Source organism: Pseudorca crassidens, chromosome 6 (genome assembly GCF_039906515.1).
Source record: "Pseudorca crassidens isolate mPseCra1 chromosome 6, mPseCra1.hap1, whole genome shotgun sequence".
In the NCBI taxonomy this organism is placed as follows: domain Eukaryota; kingdom Metazoa; phylum Chordata; class Mammalia; order Artiodactyla; family Delphinidae; genus Pseudorca; species Pseudorca crassidens.
In genome coordinates, this window is record NC_090301.1 from 76,388,194 (window position 1) to 76,414,515 (window position 26,322).

The window sequence follows — 26,322 nt, forward strand, 5'->3', positions numbered from 1 at the left end:
AGATAAAGAGATACAAACTACTATGTATAAAATAGATAAGAAACAAGGCACAGGGAATTATAGCCATTATCTTGTAATAACTTTCAGTGGTGTATAATCTGTAAAAATACTGAATCACTATGCTGTACAACTGAAACTAATATGATATTGTAACTCGACTATGTTTCAATAAAAAATAAATAAATAAAAATAATAAAACCATTGCCAAAACCCAGGATCAAACCAGGGGCCTTTAGATCTTCAGTCTAAGGCTCTCACAACCAAGCTATTTTAGCTACTTCTGGAGAACTTTTCCTACATATCTATAATGAAATGTTTGTTTCACTGTAACAAAAAAGGTCAGTATATAGGTTCAGCTGGAGGTGGTCATTTAACAAGTATTACAGTGGTGATGAGGCAAGGCCTCGTTTCTAAGCTAGAAGTGATCAATAATTTTACTTTTCTCAGTTGTTTTTTAACTGCCCTGTAATTTGTTTTTCTCATTTAAAAATAAGCCATAGGGACTTCCCTGGTGGTCCAGTGGTTAAGACATCTCCTTCCAATGCGGTGGGGGAGGGGGGGTACAGGTTTGATCCCTGGTGGGGGAACCAAGATCCCACATGTCTCGTGGCCAAAAACCCAAAACATTAAAGAAAACAGAAGCAATATTGTAACAAATTCAATAAAGACTTTAAAAATGGTCCCCATCAAAAAAAAAACTTAAAAAAAAATAAGTCATAGACTTATTTCATGTCAAAAAATAAAATAAAATAAAATGGTACAGCTGCTACAGGAAACAGTATGGTGCTTCCTCAGAACATAGAATTAGCATATGATCCAGCAATTCCATTTCTCGAAAGAATGGAAAATAGGATCTTAAAGAGATATTTATACAGCTATGTTCATAGTAGGATTATTCACAGTAGGCAAAAAGTGGAAGGAAACCAAGTGTCCACTGACAGATTAATGGATAAACAAAAGTGGTATATACATATAATGGAATATTATTCACCTTAAAAAGTTAGGAATTTCTGACACATGCTGCAATGTGGATGAACCTTGAGGACGTTATGCTAAGTGAAATAAGTTACTCATAAAAAGACAAATGCTGTATGATTCCAATTATATGAGTTACCAAGAATATCCAAATTCATACAGACAGAGATTAAAATGGTGGTTGCCAGGGTCTGGGGATAGTGGAGAATATGGAGTTGTTGTTTAATAGGTATACAGTTTCAGTTCTGCAAGATAAAGAGTTCTGGAGACTGGTCCCACAACAGTGTGCATATACTTGCAGGGGAGTGAAAACACTTTGGGTTATTCACCTTGGGTTAGTACCAGAGGCCAGCCAATTAAACTGACAAAAGAAAGAGTAACAGGAGAAAATGCATATAAATTTTATTTTGATGTTAATGTTTTGGTTTTTATGTATACGGAGGTCTTTTAGAAAATAGAGGAAGACCCAAAAGAAGTGGTTAAACTCGGGCTGGGGTTGGGGGTCTTAGATGTCATTTTAACAAATGGTGATGAATCATGGAAAAGACAAAGGAAAAGGTATTTGGGATTTAGGGGTGGTAAAATGTGGGAAGGCAAATATATGGGGGAAACTAACAGAAGATAAGGGTTATTTAGTAAGGTGGAGTTTATGCAGAGTCATCTCAGTGCCACGTCCATCACCAGTGATAAAGGTTATTGATCCTTTTCTTGTTCAAGAGACAGGGGCATCTTCACAAGGGAAACTTGCCTTGCTTTTAGGCAGACGAGGGAGGGAGGACAGCTTTTCCTGTGCCTGTTTTTTCTAAATTGCCTTTAGTCAAAATAATCTTCATGCCAAAGTGGTATATTTAAAGATGGCATATTCTGATCCCTTTCATAATTAACACTACTGAACTATATATTTAAAAATAGTTAAGATGGTAAATTTTGTTTTGTATAGATTATAATTTTTAAAAAGTCAAAGTAATAGTTGTTAGAAAATTAAATAGATTGTTGAGAGGTAGTTCAGGTGTAAATGGAGTTAGGCAGCATGCTTTCTACCTACAGCGGTACACAAATGTATCCCTGAAAACATACCTAGACACGTTGTAATCAACTTTCTTATTTGAAAGGAAAGTTACAGTGAAACAGTATTATTATTTCAAACATAATAATAATACCTATCATCTCTATCTTCTTCAAATAAATATATATAAATGTATATATTTATGTGCATACACAAACACACAGAGACAGAGATTCTTACATACCACTTCTAATTGGGGAAGTGAAATTAATTTTACACATGAGCACATTACATAAATCAAAGTATTATAGAAATTATTATTATCTTCAGAGGCAAAATTTTTGCCAGCATATGAAAGTTGTAGTAATTCTCAAATTATAAAGAAAAGATGTGGAACAGAGTTCAGAAATCCAATTAATAGTCTCATTTTCTATGTCTCCTTGTGCAATCAATGCTACATTTATGGTATTTTAATTCATAGGAAAGACAATCCATATAAAGGTATACTTATGAGATTGAGCACAGAAAAAATATATACTATGGCTTATTTCTGATGTAGTAAATAAGGTCTTTGTCCTTTGAGAGCATCTTATTCAGAATTTGTATGCTACAGCTCCTTTCCACTAATATCGCAAGACCGCTAGAGTCTTTTTCTCTTTATCAGCTTGCAAGTGTGCATAAGTAAGAAGCAGTTATTTGTCTAGGATATAAATAGCTGAAATAAATTTCCAATTTCCTCATTTTTTCCCTGATGAAATATACTTAAATGCCAGCTGCATTATAACCTTCAAACAACTCAATACCAGAACTTGAAGTGCTATTAAATGTCTGAATACAAGTAAATGCTAAAAAACCTTAACATTTTGTTTTAATTGGCCACAGCTATTTTATAAATATTCACTCAATAATTACTGTTAATTTCTTATTCAAAAAGAATGGCAGAGTAAAGGGAGAAGCCAATTGCTTAAAAAGTTTCCTTGCTTAGTCCAAAAAAAGAAGGCTAGGACATAAAAGAATTCCACAGAATAATAATGATAATGAATCTAAAAATTTCACTAGGAACTCAGCACAATTCTATCCTTCATCATTTTTGGTGTGTTCATACGATACTATAATTTGTTGTTTATGTAAATATATTCTTTTTACTCTTCAGTCAGGGGCTATTATATCCATTTTCTTGTTCTCAAGGCTAAACCTATATTAGGTAAATGACAGGGATTGGCTGGTTAACTAACTGATTACTTGGTTTCATCAGTAAAGCAAACTGGGGCTTAGAAAATTAATGGCTTACCCAAGATTCAGTAGGAAGCCATAGAGCCAGATCTTAAACCTATGTGTTTTGGCTCCATACCTAGAGATTTTCCCCCTAATTATTTAAAAAATTTCTCCACTGTAGGCTTTTTGTTCCACCTATTTGTTTTGCATATAATGGAATAGAGTCATGTATGTCATCGATTATAATCATTGTCATATTGTTTTCTCTGCTTCAGAAAAGCCGAGGCATGGGATAACATTGGCTACAGACAGCTTCTGCAAACCAAATTGTGATTTTTGCTGGATTTCATGGAAATATAGCTCAAACACTCTTTTCAAAAAATGATACAAATACACACACATGCACAAACAAACATACATCTATGCATTTGCTTAACATTTGTTCCATTGCTTTTGTGTCTTTACGGAGTTCTATATATGCATAAGTCTGCTATATTTCTAGCATTGTCTGTTTCAGGATCCCAGTAAATATGTAACAGCTCTGTGTAACACTAAAGGAAATTATAACATTTAGTTGCTTAAGGTCCACTCAGGTTACTCAAATGAGAGTTTCTTAAAGAGGCTTCCCCTTACTGCTCTATTCTCTATCACTTACCATTCTTCATTCTTTTATTTGTTCTAAATTCCATGAAGCAGAGACTTACTATTAGTTTTATTTACTGCTATATCCCCAGCACACAGAACAGTATTTGGCACATACCAGCATATTAGGTGCTAAAATAATGTGTTTAATATCACTTAATGGGTTTCTTGAGTTTGGTAATATATTCTCTCTCTCTCTTATTTAAATATTACTTGAAAACTCTTACATTGAAAACCAAACAAAATGACACTTATTTACTTGCTTATTTAAACAGAAATATTTAGGCCCAGTTTCTTAAATTCAAACTATATCAATTTACAAAATATTAGACCTGTAATAGATGAGAAACATGCTAACTAATCCCTAATACTGATCCATCGACGCAAGTTGCTAGTCATTTTTTGCAATGTTCTGAGTAGAATTTTATGACATTGTACTATTTTTTCTTTTAATTTATGGAGGATGGGCAAAGGGGAGAGAGGATTGGTTATATCTGTCAGGAATTTAATTTATATAGATATAACCAAAAGAATCCCAGAAACTGAGGGCCTTCAAAAAAGTAAGAAATTTGGTAAGTGCTTCAGCCTTGACTGTACTTAAAATATCCAAGTACCATGATTATTTGTGATACTATCATTTTATGTCCCTCAAATAATTAAAGATAATATATAAGTGTAATATAAAATTTAATAAATATATTAAGTAAAGAAGCAAATTAATATAAAAATTTAAACACCCCTAGGGATGGACATTCTAGAACTTAACTCCAATTTGTCCTGATGTTTCATCACAATTGCCTCCATGGAAAAAGTTTTTATTTAGTTTCTTCTCTTTGAAAACATGGGATATTTACTTAGATTTATTCCTCTTGTAAAACAATTAATAAAGACAAACCTCAATTAAACAGGGTCAGGATATCAGAAGGGGGAGCTCTCATGCCCCGCATTGACAGTGGAGACCAACAGGAAGAAGAGAGACTCCCCTTCTTTCCCAGCAACAACTCAGCCAATGAAAAGCCATAGACTTTTTTTTCCCACCCTCCCAACTTCCTTTTCCTCTCTATAATAGTGTCTATAAAAGTGTCTCCCTTTCCTTGCTGTGCAGGGACTTGCCTGTGGTTTGCCATGTTTGTAGACCCTGAATTGCAATTCTCTGCTGATCTGAATAAGCGCATCTTTGTTGGAGATGGCAGTCTATTTGCTTCAGGTCAAAATTTTGGTGGCTCTTTCAGGGACCAGAGGAGACTCCCTATGGCTCCAGGGCTGGGGAACAAACAGGGGTGGTACCCACAGTTGAGCCCATTGCTTCTCACTGCATTTCTCGCCAGCACTGGAATTTGAAGTTTTTCCTGGATTCAAGCTCACATCCTCTTGTGTTTGAAGCCCTGCAGGCTTTATTCAGGATCTATTTAAAGCCTTTGTCTTTCTGCTTAAGGTTTTGTTCTGTGTGTAACTACTCCTTTGGCACTTTGGTGTGATCTTGAGATCAGACTGTTTCAACTGAACCTGTCTAAAAATGCCTTTGGCTCAATTCTTTCAGGAAGGGGCCGCTTCAGATGAAATTGTTCTGGTTTTTCAACTTTTGGCCTATTCCTTTAGAAGGGCTGTCCTCTGAAGACTGCCTAAAAAACAAAAAAAAGCCTTCAGCCTGGCTCCTCCAGGACCAATGTTTTCTAAGGACTGGCTAGGACTGGCTTGCAAGCTTTTGAATTAAGCCATTTGTTCTACAAACTGTTTAGACTGTTTGAAAATTTTCTTTGCTCTAAAGGAAAAACCTCTAGGAAATGGGATCCCAGTTATCTAGCTTTTTTGAGGGTGCCTTCCCTATAGGGACTCCAGCTAATTTTATTTTTAAAACCAAGGTCCTTCCCCATGCACAATTTCTAAATAAATGGACTGACTTGACCAAAGGCAATTTAGAATCTCAATGGCCATGATGGGGAACTTCTGAAATCCCTAAACTTAATTTCCTTAAAACTGAACTGGTTCAGAAATTTCCAAAACTGACTGGAACACTTATTTCAATTGGTATTTTGAGGCTTCCCAATGTTATCAGGTATCTAAAATTGCCTCTCTGCAAAATATGATTTTAAGGTTAACTAAGGCAAACAAATGATTAAAGAGAGAAACAATGGCTCCCAAAGCCCCAGGCTCTCCTTCCTTGGCTTCTTTGTCTTAGGCTCTGCTTCTAGTCCCATCTTGTCTCGATTGCTCTTCTCCTTATGTCTAGACTCCACCTTTAGTGCCATCTTCCTCCATCCATTCTACGTTGCCTCCAATATACCCTCAATTTCTCCATACTTAATTTTCTTGCCAATCTTTCCCTTTTCTCTGAAACTCTCCCCACTCCCTTTTCCTCTTAAAGTTGTCAGAACATGCACCTTTAAAATTAAGCTTTCTGAGGTTCCAGAGGCTAAACCCTTAGGTTCTTATCTCCCTTGACTAAAGCTGAACTAGGAGCCATAGTCAAAGATTTTCTCAAAGTAACCAAAGATTCTCTCAGATGGTGGAGAAATTTATTATAGTCATTCAAACTTATCACCCTGGTTTCTCTGACTTATAACAGCTAGATCATATGCTTGTCAATTAAGGTCAGGTCTAGTATTGGAATGAAAACCACTAATTGGGAAAGTTCTGCAAGGTCACTAGAATTATAACCAGGCGAACAGCCCACTAACTTATCACATGATCAGTCTCAGGCAATTGCTAGATGATGTCATTGAGCAATTCCTAGAGTTTTTCCAAAGCCTGTTGATTAGAAAAGAATTCAGGCTTGCACATAAAAATATGTTGAACCTGTTCATGATTTTTTATTATTAAATTCAGATTGTTTTTAAAGAAAATTCTGGTCTTCCTTCAGATGTTGATTCCATCCAAGTAGCTCTTAACTCTAGTTTATTAATGGGCTGAACCGGGACCTCTTCCTTCTAATAAAAAGGACCCAGATGGAATGGGAAACTATGTCCACTCCACATTTACTTAATCTGGAAAGTAGCTCTCTTACTCTAGATGAGTCATCTCCGGAGAAGGCCACCAAATTCTTCATCTTCAATTCCAGCAAATGGAAGCTCTGACACAAAACGAAAACCCTCTAGTTTCTGCTATTAATGCAAAGAGCCAGAACACTGGAAAAGAGACTATTACAAATGTAAGCACTTCAGGCACCTTCAGCCCTCTAACCAGCCTTCCCAACGTCCTTATGCTCAATGACAGGGTTCTGGGGATCTACAGGGGTTCTTCCCAGTTCTCCCTCCTAACTGACTTGGAGAAACATTTCTTCTGATTGGGGATGAATTTCTTCCCATCCTAAATGACACCGCAGCCACATGCCTAGTGCTCAACCCCACTATTATAAAGCAACCCCTCCCTCGGAGTACTAAAACAGTTCAAATAGTGGGGATTTCTAATGAACCTCAAGAGGTCCTTGTCTCTGAACCTATTCCCTTTTGTTTAGGCCCTTTGAGAGATGCCCACTCTTTTATCCTTAGTTCCTCTGCCCCTATTCACTTACTAAGCAGAGGCTTAGAGAAGCATCACGCCAGAATTTATTTTTCCCAGAGGGGAAATAATTCTAGAAATTGACAGTAGTCATCAAAATAACCCCCAGGTGAATTAAATAGCCCTTTGACATCTTTTATTTGTTCCTACTCTGATGGTACTAAAGCAGATTCTGAAAACACTGGTCACTTGTCCCTACTGAATCAACTACCGCTTTCCATATGGGCAAAATCTCCAACTGATGTGACAAAATTCACAGCGCACCTCCAGTCAAAATTCAATTAGATACCTCAAAACCTCTTCCCAGAATTAATCAATATCCTATACGTAAAGAAGCCCTTCAAGGCATAAAGTCCATAACAGAAGATTATATGGCTCAAGGACTCATTATCGCTTGTACTAGCCCTTGTAACACTGCCATTTTACTGGTGAGAACACCTTAAGGGCTGAGGGTAGAGGTTTGTCCAGGACCTCAGAGCAATAAATAACATTGTTATCCCTGGACACCCTATTGTTCCTAACCCTCATACCTTACTAACATCCATTCCCACTGGAAGTAAATTCTTTAATGTAATTGAGTTATGCAATTACATGCACTTGGGAAGAAAAAACAATTCACCTGGGCAGTAATGCCTTAGGTTTTACTGAGAGTCCTTATTTCTTGCAAATCCTGAAGGCGAATCCGGATGACATCAAGTTCCCTAGAGGTTCTACTCTGTTGCAATATCTGGATGATTTGTTTCTTTACTCTCCTTCTCAAGTCCCCTCACAGGAAGACAGCATCCGCTTGTTAAAGCCTTTAGCCTTAAAGGGACATAAGGTCACCAAAGGAAAATTGCAGTTTGGCCAAACCCAGGTTTGATATTTTCTTTTTTAAAATTTTTGGCTGCATTGGGTCTTCGTTGCTGAACACCAGCTTTCTTTAGTTGCGGCGAGTGGAGGCTACTCTTCGTTGGCGTGCATGGGCTTCTCACTGTGGTGGCTTCCCTTGCTGCAGAGCACAGGATCTAGGTGCACGAGCTTCAGTAGTTGTGGCATGCAGGCTCAGTAGTAGCAGCTCGCGGGCTCTAGAGAGCAGGCTCAGTAGTTGTGGTGCATGGGCTTAGTTGCTCCATGGCATGTGGGATCTTCCCAGACCAGGGCTTGAACCCATGTTCCCTGCATTGGCAGGCAGATTCTTAACCACTGTGCCACCAGGGAAGTCCCCCAGGTTTGATCTTTAGGGCATATGCTATCAAAAACAGGGCTCTGCCTAGATCCACAGAGACTTCATGGTATCTTAAGTTTCCCCAAAACCAAAAGTAAGCACCAACTGTGAGGTTTCCTTGGGCTACTTGATTCTTGCCAAAATTGGATTTGAAATTTCTCTCTTATAACCAAACCTCTGTATGTTTTACTCAACAATAACAACCCTAACCCAATTTTATCCAGTTTCATGGAAAGAACTGGAAGACACAGCTTTCAAGGCCCTAAAGGAGAGTTGATGAAGCAACCTGTCCTTTGGCATCCCAATTATCAGATTCCTTTTTCCTTTTTGTATATGAAAAGGAAAGGAATGCCGTTGGGGTACTCACCCAAAAATATGGAGACCACCATCGACTCATAGGTATTATAGCCAGCAACGAGACCCTGTGACACCGGGATACACATCTTGCCTTAGTGCCATATCAACCACTGCCTTTTTGGTTAAAGCCACCAAGAAAATTGTTGTGGAATTCACTTTAACTATTTTTGTACCCGATGCATTAGAAGCCCTCCTGAATTCTCACCACATTCAATATTTCTCCGCCAGCCATCTTACCTCCTATGAAGTCCTTTTGTTAACTGCCCCTCACATAACTCTTTTCTTTTATAATAACCTTAACCTGGCTACTCTTCTCCCCTCCATCACCCACAAAGTTCCTCATGACTGCTTAACACTGATGGACCGCCTCCTGACTCCTCATAATGATATATCAGAAATTGCATTAGGTAATGTTGCCTTCTGAAGGTTCACCAATGGTTCTTATTTTAAAGGTGACAACGGCAAATAGTGCTCTGAGTATGCTGTCATAATTTGTTTTGATGTTGTTGAGGCAGCGTCTTTATCTGTGGCTACTTCAGCTCAACAGGCTGAATTACACACTTTTACATGGGCCTGAACTTTAGCCAGGGACAAAACTGTTTATACTGACAGCAGATAAGCTTTTGAAGTAGCTCATGACTTTGGAATGTTGTGGAAGCAACATTTCCACAACATCCTTATTTCCAGTGGAAATAACATTGAAAATGGCCCTTATGTTCAGGAATTATTGTGCACAATAATGTTACCTGCCATTTTAGCTATTATTAAATTCTGGGATAGTCTAAACTTGAAATCTCTGGACGCTAAGAGAAATTACCTTGCTGATATTTCTGCAAGGAATGCTGTCCTTAAAGGGACCAACAGCATCCAAACCTCTGTCGTGGTCCAAAAGGTATTTCCAAATTATCCAAATGATAATTTAGAAAAACTGGCTAGAGAGGTCCAACAATTGGCCTCAGAAAAGGAAAAACAAGATTGGAAATTCAATTATTGTTGGTTTGATAAAAAGAGAAAGCTCTGGTTTGAACCAAATAACGATGCAGGCCTACCCGAGACTCTAAAATGCTCACTTCTCACTACTATACGTGCATTAAACCATTGATCTACTGACAAAAATGATAACCTTCATGAATCAATATTGGTGGGGAAACATTAACAGGGCCACAAAAAGTGCCTACCTCACTTGTTCCACTTGTCCAAAGTACAGCCCAGGGAAGTCTGTTCCTACGGCTCCCAGACATTTTAAACTGCCAAATGGACCATTTGAGGTCTAGCAACTGGATTTCATACAACTTCCTCTGTCTAATGGATATAAATATGTTTCAGTCACAGTCTATATGTCTTCACCGTGGACTGAAACCTTCCCTTGCAGACCATTTACTGCCTATTCTGTGGCTAAAGTTGGGAAAGATTATTCCTTCCCGGAAGAAGTCTTCTTGAGTTTCATAGTGTTCGAGTAACCCATTTTATTGGCCGGGTGCTTTGCCAAGTCTTGGCTGTTTGGATGGTTTTACAGCACTGTCACTGGTGTGGACTGTTGCCTCAATCCTCTGGTTTAGAAGAACACACTCAGTGCATCATTAAGACTCAACTGGCAAAATTTGTAGAGGCTCTCCAAATAGCTTGGCCAGAAGCACTGTGGTTGGTCCTTCTAAATCTCAGATTCACCCCTTTTTGAACTCATAAACTCTCACCCTTTGAGATAGTGATAGAATCCCAGTGCACTTGGCTCTTGCTTCTTTTGACCCACAACTGCTGAAAGGAAAGACCCTCCAATACTGCAAAGACCTAATTCATTCTATTAAAAACCACTATGAGTTTTCGAAGAGCAATCTATTCACAGTGCACCCTTGCGAGACGAAGACCTCAAGCATCATACCTTGCAACCTGAGATTTTTTCTATTGAAAAAGACACTTCCAGAAGTACTCTCTTCAACCTTGCTGGAAAGGTCACTATCAGGTTACTGCTAAGCAACCCTTGTGCCACAGAACCCCAAGGAATAGACTCTTGGATTTTCATGACATACCTAAAAAAGAGCGCCAAGCACTGACTGGACCTGCACATAATTTGGTGGCCTAAAAGTAAAAAAAAATTCCCAGTATTGGAGGAGAGAAGACATCTGATGAGACAGTGTTCCCAAGATATCCAGAGCAGGTCTGTTGGAAGTTTGTTGCTAAACCTTTGATAATGATATAACACAGCAGATGATCTCCAGTTTCTATGATCTTGACAACATAGAGACTTTAAATAATAATGCCTGAGAGTTCTCCCTCCTAACCCTCCTTGTTACCTGAATATGACTTTAATAGGTTTCCAATCTGAGCACTTTCCTTCTGACATGAGACACCACCCAGGAAAGATCCTTCCTGACACTGAGGGACAAAAAGCCACTGAAACCTGAAAACCTGACTCTTGATCAGTGATGCTTTTAGAGAAAGATCATGATCAAAAGAGGGATATGTAAAAAAATTAATAAACAGAAACCTCAAGTAAAAATAGAGCTTGGGCATCAGAAAGGGGAGTCTCATACCCTGCAAGAATAGCAGAGCCCAACTGGACAAAGAAAGACTTCTTTCCTGGCAAGAACTCAGCCATTGAAATGCCATGGACCCTTTGTTTACTACAGCCCTCCCAACTTCCTTTTTCACTCTATAAAAGAGTTCTCCTTCCCTTGCTGTGTGGGGACTTGCATGTGCCTTGCCATGGTCACGGACCCTGAACTGCAATTCTCTGCTGATCCTAAATAAACCCATTTTTGCTGGAGAAATATCTAGCAGTCTATTTGTTTCAGGTAAACACTCTGAACACATCTTCAAATATTTGTAGATTGATATTAAAGCCAAACACAACATTAAACTATTTGGACAATTTTCTGAATGCAGTCATAAAATATGCTGAGATATTTTAATAAATTCACAGTATGGGCAGTTCAGACCCTTTCTAAATAAATATCAACTCAAGTTTTCACTAAAATAAGATCTTTTTAAACTAATTATTTATAAATCCCATCTTTTTATATCTTGATATTTCAGTCATCACTGAGGCTAGCTTTATGTGTCATCTCATGAGATGTAACTATCCAAAAACTGAACTGTAATACCAAAATTGGAAAAAATATAGTTTTCTACATCAAATGAGTATTAACAGCTTTTTACATCTTTTAAATAAGTTTGGATATCTGATTCATTGTGTGTTTCTCAACATTAGTTGTTCCCAGGCAGTCACACAATTGAGTCATTCAAGATGACTTGCAAATGTCCTCAGTGAACTTCACACACACTTTATGATTTGTCTAGAAATTGTAGATGGTATTTCTTTCTTTCTTTCTTTCTTTTTTCTAATTGCATACACTGTGATGTCATAAAAATAAAACAGGAAATGATTTATTTCACTACTATTATTTGCAAAATCTCAAAATTCAAGCAATAATATCTACAGTAGGTATGGCATTTTTTTATAGTTTTTATACTGAGATTTGAATCCTACATTTTTTTAACTTTTTCTTTTTTTTTTTGTGGTACGCGGCCCTCTCACTGTTGTGGCCTCTCCCGTTGCGGAGCACTGGCTCCGGGCGCGCAGGCTCAGCGGCCAAGGCTCACGGGCCCAGCCGCTCCGCGGCATGTGGGATCTTCCCGGACCGGGGCACGAACCCGTGTCCCCAGCATCGGCAGGCGGACTCTCAAGCACTGCGCCACCAGGGAAGCCCTGAATCCTACATTTTTTAAATGTTGAATTGTTCCATAGTTTAAGACTTAAATCTTCAACTACTTAATACACTCAGTAATTCTTAAAACAAGTAATACCACTGGCCACAAATATTTTAAATGGAAGCTCAATAATGATGTTGCTTCTTTTTTACTTTTGTGACAGCTCTGTATTAAAATAGTTCTTACCTTAATTTTATACCAGATCTGATATAAAATTTAATGTTATATGTTCTGATAGTTGAAAATGAAGATTTAAAAAAATTTGAAATAGTGTGTACATGGTTTTCCTGAACACACAAGTATCACATTTTCCCATTTTATCACAACATAGTATATAAAACAAGGTAATAAATGCAACATTATAACATTATGAACTCAGCATATAAAATGCTCAAAATTACTTAGAAGAATATGCCCACTGTATATCTTTAAAAATTCAAATGTATCTACGCATATACAAACACACACATACAAATAAGGACAGAACTACCTGTAAAATTATTTAGGCCTCTGGAATGCAAAAATGTTAAATTTGATGCTTAAGCTATTTGCTAGGAACCAAAAATATCCATAATATGTAGTTACTTGTGGTTTAGTTGAGAGAGACATTTCAAAAGCATACAGGGGTATACAAAACCAGTTACTTTGCTATCAAATGAACCTTCTGACAACCCAGGCCAGCATCTCAACAAGGCTTGGATTAATTTATTTTGATCTTATTTGAAGTAATTCAGAAAGGAAAAAAAATCATGTTTAGTAAATATGTTAATGTCACCATCGCACTAATGTAATATAACCCATTATATGTAGCAAACTTTGTAGGCATCAACTATGTATAGGCCATTACATGTCTAAAAGAACAAGTTCGTTTTAAATAGAAGTGTGTTCTGGAGGATATTTGTAAACTTGGAGATTTTCTAAAAACTGAGGACATATCTTTTCTAAGTGCCAAGAGTTTTCTTTATAAGGACTATATACAAGGATGACTATACTGCCACTAAATATTCTGATTTTTATTACCTCCATTTAAAATATGTTCAACTATCTAGAGCATGGCTTACAGTTAATCACGTAAGTGTTAAATTCTTCAACATAATTTTTCATGCAGTATTATTATTTCCAAGTGAGTATTTCCTCCATGGCTGATAACTGAGCTTTCTAATTATATCGATAAATAGCATCATAAATTGCTAAAGAGCCCACAATAAATAATTTTAAAGGGTCAAAGAATCACACAGGCAGTTGGCTATTTTTATGCTGGAATAGCAAAGCGTATAGTTTTTCAAAGCAAAGTATAAGGGCTTTTTATACAGGCCAGAAAATAATTTATCAAAGATCATGTTTGCTCTATTTTTAGCAAGATAAAGCAAAGCAAAACAAAAAGACATCTCATGAAGGAAAAAACCTGTTAGGTTGGTGTATTCTGCAATGTCTTTGCAAGTAACATATTTTGCTCTGCCAGAGAAAGACAGTTCATATCTCTCATCATAGCACAGTTAATTCCTGCTATGGCAAAGGTATTCAGAACCATTTAGTTCTAGATTTCAAATAATCTGAGTTAATTGAAGTTCTGAGATATTCTGAAATTCGGGGATTGCTAACATATAAGATTATAAAACAAATGTAAACTCACCCTTCTAATCTTACATCCGGCAAACTTCTGTTAAGGGCAATCAAATCGCTGGCCATAAGGTTAAACTGATTGATTTTAAACAGTTCTTTCATTTTCTCCTGGTCATCTTTAGGAATCAGCACAGCCTTTCCCATTTCTCCTGGCCCTTCTTGGTTTCTTGAAATAACAGCTGTAAGACACACACAGGTACACACATACATACAAACATACAGATAATGAACTGAAAATATAAACTCATGTGTTGGATTAGATTCTAAAGGGTATCACTTACAAGCTGGCTTAATCATAAAATCATCAAATCTCTATTGCCACTTACAAACCATGCACTACACTAAAGAAACAACTTATTTTAATTCATTAACTCAATGCTGCATGTTGTCCTTCAAGTCTATCACATATCATATGATCTGACTAATCATTAAGACAATAATTAAGCAACACAAAACACCAAAACTTAAAACTTCTCTTTCATGTTTTTTAATACACTTATTAGAGAGGGATGAAGTTGAGCTCTGGGCAGACTAAGTTGTACAAAATGATAAAAGAGAAATTTTAAAAACTTACCAAGATTAATTTACTTTTACATCCACTTAAATATTTTGGTATTTCAAATATCTACTGCCATTATATCTTTATAAAAGCAAGCAAGGTTGGCAACGCTTTATCCCCATCAGAATTTGATTTCTTTGTCAAATCGTTTTCAAATAAGTGAAAAGAACTTTCATAGCAGTGACATATAATTTTAAATGTCAAGTTGGATTTGGAGGCTATGTGTTCCATAACTGGAATTTCAGAGCAATATTCTGGGCTTGATTGTTTTTATTAAGAGCATTCAGGATTCTATACAAGCTCATGTTCTTGCCATTTCCTCCAAGTTATCACCACACAAATGTCCCTTCTAGCTATAAAATCATGGTTCAATGTGTGTGTGTGTGTAGGCACATGCACGCATGCATATGTCTGGATGTATGCTAATATATAGTAATAAGACAAGGTTCCAGTCAACCCTAATGTACCCTTAATTTACTTTTCATAATGATATTAAATTAGGTTACCATGAAAGAAACGTAGTTCTGGTCTTGACTCTTCCAATGTTTTGCTGTATTATAGCACCTAACACATTAATCTTACTGAGTTTAATTTCCATATACTTTAAAGGGCAAATATATGGACCCTGATTACTTTAAAATGTATTTAAAATTTAAAGAATATTAAAAAGCTAAAACTAGAAATATCATATGATCCAGCAATTCCACTCCTGGGTATACATCCAGAAAAAACTAAAACAATAATTTGAAAAGATACATGCGCTGTACCTCAATGTTCATTGCAGCACTATGTATAAGAGCCAAGATATGGAAGCAACCCAAGTGCCCATCAACAGATGACTGGATTAAGAAGATGTGGCAAGCATATATATATACACACACACATATATATATATATATATATGTATATGTATAGAATATTACTCAGCCATAAAAAAGAATGAAATATTGCCATTTGCAGCAATCTGGATAGACCTAGAGAATAGTATGCTTAGTGAAATAGGACCGACAGAAAAAGATGAATACTATATGATATTACTCATATGTGGGATCTAAAAAATAATACAAATGAGTGTACATACTAAACAGAAACAGACTCATAGACATAGTAAACTTACTATGTTTACTATGTTTACTACTCACCCTACAAATTTAGGGTTACCAAAGGGGAAAGGGAGGGGGAGAGAGACAAATTAGGGGTATGAGATTAACAGATACAAACTACTATGCATAAAATAGATAAGCAACAGAATTTACTGTAGAGCACAGGGAATTATACCCAATATCTTGTAATAACCTAAAATGGAATATAATCTGCAAAAAAAAAAAAGTTGAATCACTATGCTGGATACCTGAAACTAACACAATTTTGTAAGCCAACTATACTTCAATACAAAATTAAAGGATAAAAAGCATGTGAAAATAATCCATAAATTACAGCATTTCATAGAATATAAATTCTAATATAATATAAGAATATGGTCAAAACTAGGGTAGAACACAATAAGGAGACTTTCCTCTGATTTGACCATAATTATAAAACATCAAAACTGATATTACCAGTACTAATACACAATGGGTCTTCCAGTAGATTATTTTCTGTGAAAGGTTATTCTGAGTTTGGAATGGCAGGAGTCAAACTATAAAAGAGACTTAGGCATCTCTGGGGAACTTCAGATACGGGTATCATGAAGGTAATTAGCCTGTAAATCCTCTTATATGTAGAAAAATGGTAAGAACCGGGAAATTTTTAAATGAAAAAGATATATGTATTCAACCTCAAACTATTAAAAAAAGTTATCTTAAAGCTTATGAAGACTCTCATTCACTTTAAGAAGCAAAAATAGAAATGATGGCAGGAATTTTATGAAAAAGCATGTTTTGTTCAATTTATGAATTAGAATTCTAACAGTAATATGTTCCCTCAGGAGTTAGTAAGCCTATTGTCCCTGAAATCAGATGGAGTTGTTGGCATTGGCTTTGGGTGAATTTGTGCTGCTGGTGAGATGCTGGACTTAGATAGGGCTTAAAGTACTTTTCATTTCTAGGATTTCTTTAAGTTTTGATTCCATAGAAACTGTTAAAAAGAATTTTTATAGTTTCCATAGGAGTCCTTCTAATTCTGAAGTAAAGGACATAATCAAGCTATATAATACTACCCACTGACCATAGATATTTTATATATGTGTCTGTATCTATATCTAGAAGGAAATGCATTTTCAATCTAGATTGGTAGAAATAGATAGATAGGTAGATGATAGATATTTTACATATTCTGGTCTGTAAACTTAATGTCAGAAAATATAGGATTAATTTTTTTCTGGGAAAAAGAATTTTTGATTTTTGATACATTAAAGAGAGCTTAAAGAATTTGAGGTTAAAAAAAAATTAGAATTTTTAGAAATTAAGAAAGCAATTCATTCACCATTCACAGTTCTTTAAAATGTCCTCTATAAATTCTAACAAAAACACCTTACATTGCAGAGAAAGGCACTAGCATCAATGCAATGCTACCAAGACTGTGAAATAGATAGGAATGACTTTTACGCTATGTAGAAAAACCATGGAGCTCAACTCCATCATTGTAGACAATGAAGATCAAGTTATAGCACATTGAAGTACTTGTTTTTTGTAATATATTCAAAGCTGTGACCTGGGCTTCCCTGGTGGCGCAGTGGTTGAGAGTCCGCCTGCCGATGCAGGGGACGCGGGTTCGTGCCCTGGTTCGGGAAGATCCCACATGCCGCGGAGCGGCTGGGCCCGTGAGCCATGGCCGCTGAGCCTGCGCGTCCGGAGCCTGTGCTCCGCAACGGGAGAGGCCACAACGGTGAGAGGCCCGCGTACCGCAAAAAAAAAAAAAAAAAAAAAAAAGCTGTAACCATTTCCTTTGCTTAGCATTTTGAAAATTATAGTTTTGTCAGTGGTATGGTAGAGTAAGTATCTCATTTTGTAGTCTTATCAACAAAAATAAAATTGTCATAAACAGTATCCATATACTTAGAACTAGTTTGCAAGCACATATAATCATTCTCCTTAATTATTCTCAGCTTCTTAGTGAAGAATAGATGACAACTTAATGTGTATCAGGTTAAATGTCTCCTCCCCAAAGTTAAATATACCTTTCCATAATAACCTCTAATGAATGCATATTTGACATTTTACAAAATGTGTTTTTCTTATGCATGAGCAGACCTATTGGTATTTTTCACCTTGCTCAAGGAAAAAATGCTAAGTGATTATAACGTGGAACCAGCCTTTTTCTTTTCCTGGCTCTTACCCGGCAGAATACATATTGCTAGAAGAAGCCGGTTTTTTTAATTATTATTATTCAAATAATATAAATAGGAAATAGAAAAGATTGTGCAGTTTAGTATGTAGTTTATCTCTGATCTCCAGTACCTTTAAACAGCAACTTTTATTTTTTTCTCACCTGTTTATTTCTCTCCTCTACATAGTTTAAAGAAAAAGAAAATCCACCCACACACCTACAAGATACCATGCTCCTCCACAGCCAAAGTAAAAAAACAGAAAGAAAAGTCATTGAAGTGTTGGTGTTACTTTTCCACTCTTAATAGGCAAATATATTGGAGAAGGCAACTAAATCTACATTATACCTTGACTATTGATTTAAATATGGATGGAAATGTCCCAATTCCAAATCTGGTTTGGACTGTAAAAATAAATTAATATACTACGCTGGAAGGTATTTTCTTCCTAATTATATGGTTAAATAATTTAAAATGATAGATAATTTGACTCAATATGACATTATAAAACTTGTTGAAATATAAAAGCAGAATCATTATATATATGTACATATATATAACATATATCTTTCATTTTCTTTAACATAGTGCATACCGTATAGATTAAATGAGATTTATTTTTATCATAGAATTCCCATTGATAAAATGATGGCCACGAAAATATAAATAAACCAACTGATCAGTCTACCAAAACGAACACTACATATTAAGTGCATTATGGCTTATGTACATTATGAACACTTTTTCAGTTGCAGAAATATCCCATTAACAATAAGCACTGTCTATTTGAAAAAAGAGAGATAAGACAGTTTATATTTAAAAACAAACTAGAGTAAAATAAAAGTTAGTTCATTTTAAAGTAAAGATTTTATTATGTTAAAGAACATAGTAATATATGATGCATATTGGTAAAAGCATGACACTGGACCAAAATCTAAATGATATCCCATCTGCCATACTTTCCAAAAAATTACCTCAAATTATATTTCTATCCTCAGATCTACTCAGCTGTTAATTTCTGTATATTTGCCTTTAAAATCTTTCTTTTCAATGATACTGCAGCTCTCCTCTAATTTTCATCTCTTCCAAATCGTCAATTGAAATAAATTTAAAACCTTGACTTTTAATCTCTCTCATCTTTGAATATTCATACTTCATTGCTAATAATCAGTTTCCCTAAGACAATGCTGTTTGCCTTGTCAATCATAAACAAGTCTGCAGTGGAGTCAGAAGATGAGGAAATCACACTAGCGGTTGGATCACCATCCCACCATCCAAACCATTTTGCCTTCCACTCAGTGTTCTGTGGGCCATGCTCTTTTGCAAATCTACAGACCCTGAGTTTATAAAGAATAATTCTTGTTAAAGTAAAGGAACTCCGTATATCTTTACTTTGGCCCATTTCTATTAGAAACAATGATAGACTTCAAATATCAATATTATAATACAGAGCTTAATATATATATATATATATATCAAACAAAATTCATTCTATTTAATGTGGGAATAAATGGTAATTCACTTGCTACACTTTTGAAAAAACTATGCATTTTTATAAATCTGATACATCTGTCAATAATACTTTTTTAAAAATTTTAACATGGACATATATGGTGCTCTGGTTTCTGCCCATTACATTTCAGTAACTAGATTTTTTTTTTTTTTTTTTTGTGGTACGCGGGCCTCTCACTGTTGTGGCCTCTCCCGTTGTGGAGCACAGGCTCCGGACACGCAGGCTCGGCGGCCACGGCTCACGGGCCCAGCCGCTCCGCGGCATGCGGGATCCTCCCGAATCGGGGCACGAACCCGCGTCCCCTGCATCGGCAGGCGGACTCTCAACCACTGCGCCACCAGGGAAGCCCAGTAACTAGATTTTTATGCAGCAAGAATATTGCAAATAGCAAGCTCCAATGGGATCAAGTCCAGCAGATATTAGCTACTATTTCCCAGTAGGGTGGTACCCCTTGTTAGATATTAATAAGGCAGCATTTTCCACCAGCTAAGTGAGAGATCATTCACAGGACCAAGGGAACACTAATTTCCAAAACTGTCTTTTACTTACTTTTTAAATCAAAAATATATTCTTTTTATTATATATAAAAATAATACATGCTCATTTAAAAGAAAGAATAAAGAGAGAAAGGGGGAGGAAGGAAGGGAGACAGAGAGAAAGAGATAGGTAGGTAGCCACGATGAAAAAAAAGTGAAAAATCAGTTAAACTTCTGCTTGAATGGTCAACTTTAATTTATTCAGAAACATACTTATATATTTAAAATATGATCGTTCATGCATGCTGAATTTTATCACTTCATTTATCATTATGATACATACTTGTTTTTAATCGTTTAAAAAGCAATTGTTAAAATCTACCCAAATAAATATGTGAATCCATACCTACCTTATAATGGCTGCAAAATATAGCATAACATGGTCCTACCATGATTTATTTAACTAATTCTTTGTCTTTGAACATTTATGTTGTTTCTGTAATCTCTATTATAAACGATGATTCAATTAATTTTCTTCCTTAGTCTACATCTTTAAAAATTTGTTTAAGAATTTGTTTTGAAAATATGGTAGAAATTTAATGAGGAAATTACAGATTAACCATGCTATAATATAATTATTGTTTATCTTATCTTTTTTGACTTTCCTTCTGATATTCCTCTGGCTAGGAATTTCCTCCTATGTCTGATGACTGAAATAATCCCTGTTCACCAGTTTCAACTTTCAGATAAGGTAAACACTCTCTCTTCTCTGTTTTTATAGCTCTTTTACTTTATTCCATTACGCCTTTTATAATACTCCATTACCATTATCTGTTTACATGTAATGGCAGAGAGTCTAACTAGTGAACTGTCCCATTTTACTTCCTCCTAGATACACAGATATACAATATTCCTCAGCCTCCTCTACATTTAAGTGTGGTTTTGTAACTGAGGATAGAAATGCTATGGGCCTGGCCAATAACAATTTCCCATGTGCAATTCTCCATGCTCTTTCCTTGGCTCTAGCAACTTTGGAAGCCACGTGTTGAAAACGGCAAAGCCATCACAAGGAGGCGGTAACACAGATGCCTGAATCACCACTTGGAGGACAGCCACCAGCTGATCAGGTATGCCCACTGCATAATTTATATGAGAGCAAAAACACTTTATTTTGCTAAACCATTGGGACTGCAGACCTATCTGTTATACCTGATAGTGTTATTTTTATTAGAGCACTTTATTCTTTCCCCTTTCGTCTATGAAGACTCACCAACGTATTCTGCCTCAACTTTGACTCAGCTCAGTGCCTGACACCATTCATTCAATCAGTGAATAAGTTCAAAAAAGTAGAAGGAAACTTTGAGACAATCTAGTTCTATCGAGAGACTGAGGAACAGAGCAATTAAAGTAGAGGTTTTTCCCACCTCAAAGATGTATAAAATGATCCATGTGGTATTTAAAAAAAGTAAAATCTCTGCTTCATACCTATTTTTTATATTAAAAATTAGTCCTCACTAGTATTTAATATTTAGGTTGAGAATAATATATGTATGCATAATAAATAAATTTAGATACATTAATACAAGCTGAAAAATTTCTACAGATAGTGGCACACAGTTAAAATGTGTGAAGACTATGGTCTTAAGAGGTTTTAATTAGATCACAAATCAGACCCTAAGCAGATAGTTAAAGAAACCGTTTAAATAAAGTGAAGTATGCAATTAATCTATTTCAGACCCCAATGGTAATTTTTAATAAAAATAGTAGTTTGTGGAACTGTTACAAATGGTTCTCAATAATAACTCAATACAAAGTATGGCTGCTTAAATACTGGCAGCTAGTAGCCTTACAATAATGGACTTTTCTTTCTTGTCCATAATTTCTTCTTTTGTAAAATATTTAAATAACTTCAGAGTGTTATATAAATGGAAGTTATATGCCAATGCATATATGTACTACAGTAGATGCCCATATCACACATTCCTGTAATATTCTATAAAAGAAAATGAAACATAGCTTATAAATTATGACTCAGAAATCTTTTATAAAAATATAATTGTAAGGAAATATGGATATGCCCCAAATTTTACTGGCATAGATAATTAAAGTAATATTATGTGTTTTTACATGCAAGAAAAAAAATAAATGTATATTTTCTCCCTCTCCATATAGATACTATATACTACATATGTATTATACTAAATACTATATATACTACATTTTAAATACAATATAAATTGTGTTATATCCACATACAAAAAACATAAATTAAAATTATGCTATAGAAAAATATTTAATTATGTAGATGTTCATATTATACTTAAGTGAAAAAAGAGGTCATGAAACAATACTAAAAAATAAGCCCATTTCTATAAAAAAAAGTCATATGATGTATAAACATATGTCACCAACGGAGACTTGCAGTGGTTTCTTAGATTAGAAGAACTTTTACATTCTTTCTTTAGCATCATCTGTATTGTTTAAATCAGTTCAACTGTACTTAATAAGGGTATTTCAACTGCATATTAACCAAAACTCTGGTTTCAGTGATGATGGATATAACATGGCTTTTACAGTGATAGATACAGAAGGTGAAGTTAGTGGATGTTGGGGGAATGAAAAAGAAGGGATCAGTGTTGAGTGGAGTTCCTGAAAGAAGGAAAGCTACTTAATGTACCTAAGATGACAAGCAGGTAGAAGAGTATCATAAAGAATTATGGTTTGTTTTAGCAGGAAAGTTCTCACAGGAGCTTCACTATAATTTACAGATAAGGAAATTATAGGAGCTTCACTATAATTTATAGATAAGGAAAACTATTTAAGTAAGGACAGATAGCAAAGTTCTTGTTTCCTCTTTTATGAAAAAGCAAATTTCTATATTAGTATAAATTTTTTTCACTCTCCTTTCACAATCGTCCTTACAAAACCATCTACATGTCTATTAAAGCCACTGCTATTCTTCTGTACATTAAGAGGTTGTTTGGCACCTGTTACAGTCATAAATATTTCCTAGAAACAATGGACCCAACTTTTAAAATGTTCACTAAGGTAATATAATAATGCTGAAACATGAAATTATTTCCTTCTGCATGAAGAATGAGATTCCTCATTAAAAGTATTGAAAAGGTCCTCAGCTTGCAATGGCTCTAGTAATAACCTTAGTCTCAGCTTTAAATAGGAAATCTCCCCATCCCCCAACTTCTGCCTACACTGCCCCCCCCCAAAATTTTTTTTTTGGAAACAAAACTCGAATTTTGGCTTCAAGATGCATTGGGAAGCCCTTTGTAAGGAGACAGCATAGTGGAACAATGGCCATTTTAAAGAAGCCCCTTACATAACCCAACACTACAAATTATTCCTAAAATACACAATAATAAACTCTCAGCATTTGATATATCATCACACATATGATTCATCAAGTTCGCAAAAATATACCCACTTTAGCCAAAAAAAAAAAAAAGCACTGCATTCATTGACTGTACATCGAATTGAGGTAGTAGTTACATATTTTTTAAATAATTTCTGAATGTAACATTTTACTTATGCAACTGCATAAGATGTCCAATAAAGCTCGAAATTAGCTACTATTAGTCACAGAAAATGTGAAGCAAATATTACTCAGGAGGTTCTTATGATTCCACATGTCAGAAGTAAAAAAAAAAAAAAAATCCTTCACAAAGGTCTGCAATTAAAAATTATACTACTGTGAGCAGAAAAATGGTTCATCTCAAATACCCTAAAGTATTTTAAGCCATAAAACTAAATTTACTGCTGGATTGTGCTTTTCTGGCGGCAGTTGTGCTGAATGTCTTTATTTGGTCCACTAGGTTTCCCTCTGCACCATCTCCAGCCTGCTGTGTCAAGGGTTGCTGACCTCTATTTCACATCATCCAGGTTCCCTTGTCCTTTGACTTCTGGTTGGGAAGGCACTGACAGATATTAGGGGATAGGAGATGAAAGAGGTTGAGGTATTTATTTCCCTGGTTCCTTCTCTGTGGGGTTGCTGACGGTTGGTTCTCTCACTCACAACTATAATTTATTTCATGGGGAGTTTCCTATGACCAGTTAATGAAGGAAGAAACAGTGCAAGGCTGGATTAACTAAGAATTTACTAGTCCTTGTTAAAAGCTGCTACTTTACAGCCCTACTCAGGGGTGGTCCTGAAAGTCAGTGGGTGAAAGGAAATCCTCCCATCATGCAGAAAGTCAGAGAGGAAATTGGCTGAATACTGTGTGAAAGGAGAGATGGCTTGAGTTAGGGATCTACACTCATCCATGAGCAGTGGCTAACAGGTTGGACAACTGATAGGGGACTTAAAACACCAAGACTGGAAAATCAATGGCAAAGAGGTCTGATGGAGGAGTATATGAGTGGTCCTCTTGAAATGGGCACAAAAGATGGAGATTCAGGTCCCACGTAATCTCCCAGAGAGGGCTTCCATGGCAGAGGAGCCTCTCAATAATCACATGGACAAAATTAGCCTTCCTATAGCTGTCATTCTTTTTTTTTTTTCAATTAATCCAGTGCTTGCTCAATGGGAGAAGTACTAATAGGCCAGGATGGCACAAATGCACACTATGCACTGATTTGACAACACGAACTTCTCACCACAGTTGACATGGTTATGGCCACCCGACTTGCCAATAGTAAAAGACAACACACAGCCAATCATATGGCACCATTCTTGACCAATTTGTATGAGGTCAATTCTATTGGACCCCCTTCATCATTGTGAAAGAAAAAAAAAAGTCTTCTTAAAGGGAGAAACAGATATCTGGGATCTGTCTCCTCTGGCCACAATTCTGTCAGCACCACCATTTGTAGACTTACAAAATCTTTATTTTACTTGGGTTTTGACATAATCTTACCACAGACCAGGGGAAATAATTTATGGGGGGAAAAAGAAAATGACCCACGGGCTCACCAAAAAAAAAAATCTCAAGCCCTCAACATCTAGAAGCAATTGACTTGATAGAATGGAATAATCTGCTAGACTGCTATAGAAACTTTGGGGAGAAAAATCTTGTGGATTGGGGATGCCATCCCACAGGATGCTATGTACCTTAAAGCACTATCCAATGCATAACGTCATATCTCCTAAGACAGAATGCACAGGTCCAGGAACCAAGGGAGGATGTGAGAGTGGCCTCTTTCAGCAAAGTCACTGAAGGAAAATTTCTATCTCTACAACCTAGCCTTTATGGGGAGAAGGGTACTAGTTTCCATGGGAAAAAAATGCTTCCACTAGAGAACACAATCAAGGATCTGTAAAATTGGAAATTGAGTCTGCCCTCTGGCCATTATGAACTCCTTAAGCTGTCTAACCTTCTCTACAGAAAAAGGGACAACAATAGTGGTTGAGGTGATTGATATTATTTACCAGTAGGAAATTAGACTGCCACCACATAACGGGGACAAGGAGAACTATTTCTGAACCTAGAGGTTTCTCTGGAGTATCCTATTTATGTGATAGGCTGGGTAATAGAATAATGAGGCAACACAATAAAGGTAGACCAATCAGGCTTATAACACAGGATCATACCACCAGTAACTAGTCTGATCATACCATACAGACTAGTTACTGACACAGCTTAGGATACACGTAGAGTAATTGCAGCTGATAGAATGTATAATTATCATCTAAGACCTCATGAGCAGCTACATGTCATAAGACTATAGCAGCTATATTTTATATTAAGAATTTGTTTCCTTACTTTTTTTTTCTAGATTACCTTATACAAAGAGCACTGAGGTTTACTAACATTTTAGATTTTGTTTGGGAATATGATAAAACTGATATAAATTCATAAGAATATGGTAGTTGATACGATTCACATATCCCTTATACTAGGGACACATATTTTTTATCTGGAAAAGAGATATGCTGAAAAAAAAAAAGAGAGGAATGGAATGCAGAATTTTCCATTTGTTCCTCCAGATCCACATTCCACTCGACCTTTCTCAAACTATGCCCCAGGAGGCTGACTTTTTTTTTTTAATAAATTTATTTATTTATTTGCTCTTATTTCGGCTGTGTTGGTTCTTCGTTGCTGCGCATGGGCTTTCTCTAGTCGTGGTGAGCGGGGGCTACTCTATGTTGTGGTGCACGGGCTTCTCATTGTTGTGGCTTCTCTCATTGCAGAGTACGGGCTCTTGAGCACAGGCTCAGTAGTTGTGGTGCACGGGCTTAGTTGCTCCGCGGCATGTGGGATCTTCCTGGGCCAGGGATCGAACCCATGTCCCCTGCATTGGCAGGCAGATTCTTAACCAATGTGCCA

General features: G+C 36.1%; 1 protein-coding gene across 6 annotated transcripts in view; it reads right to left on the reverse strand.

Moving 5' to 3' along the window:
- The window catches only part of GALNT13 (polypeptide N-acetylgalactosaminyltransferase 13), a 562,369-nt gene that overhangs the window by 333,405 nt on the left and 202,642 nt on the right, over positions 1 to 26,322 (reverse strand). For 5 of the 6 annotated variants that reach the window (XM_067741899.1, XM_067741902.1, XM_067741901.1 and 2 more), the window contains exon 4: positions 14,242 to 14,410. The exons of the other annotated variant lie outside the window; for it this stretch is intronic. In XM_067741899.1, the coding sequence (XP_067598000.1) occupies positions 14,242 to 14,410 (169 nt within the window). The remainder of the gene's footprint in view (positions 1 to 14,241; positions 14,411 to 26,322) is intronic. 6 annotated transcript variants of the gene reach the window in all.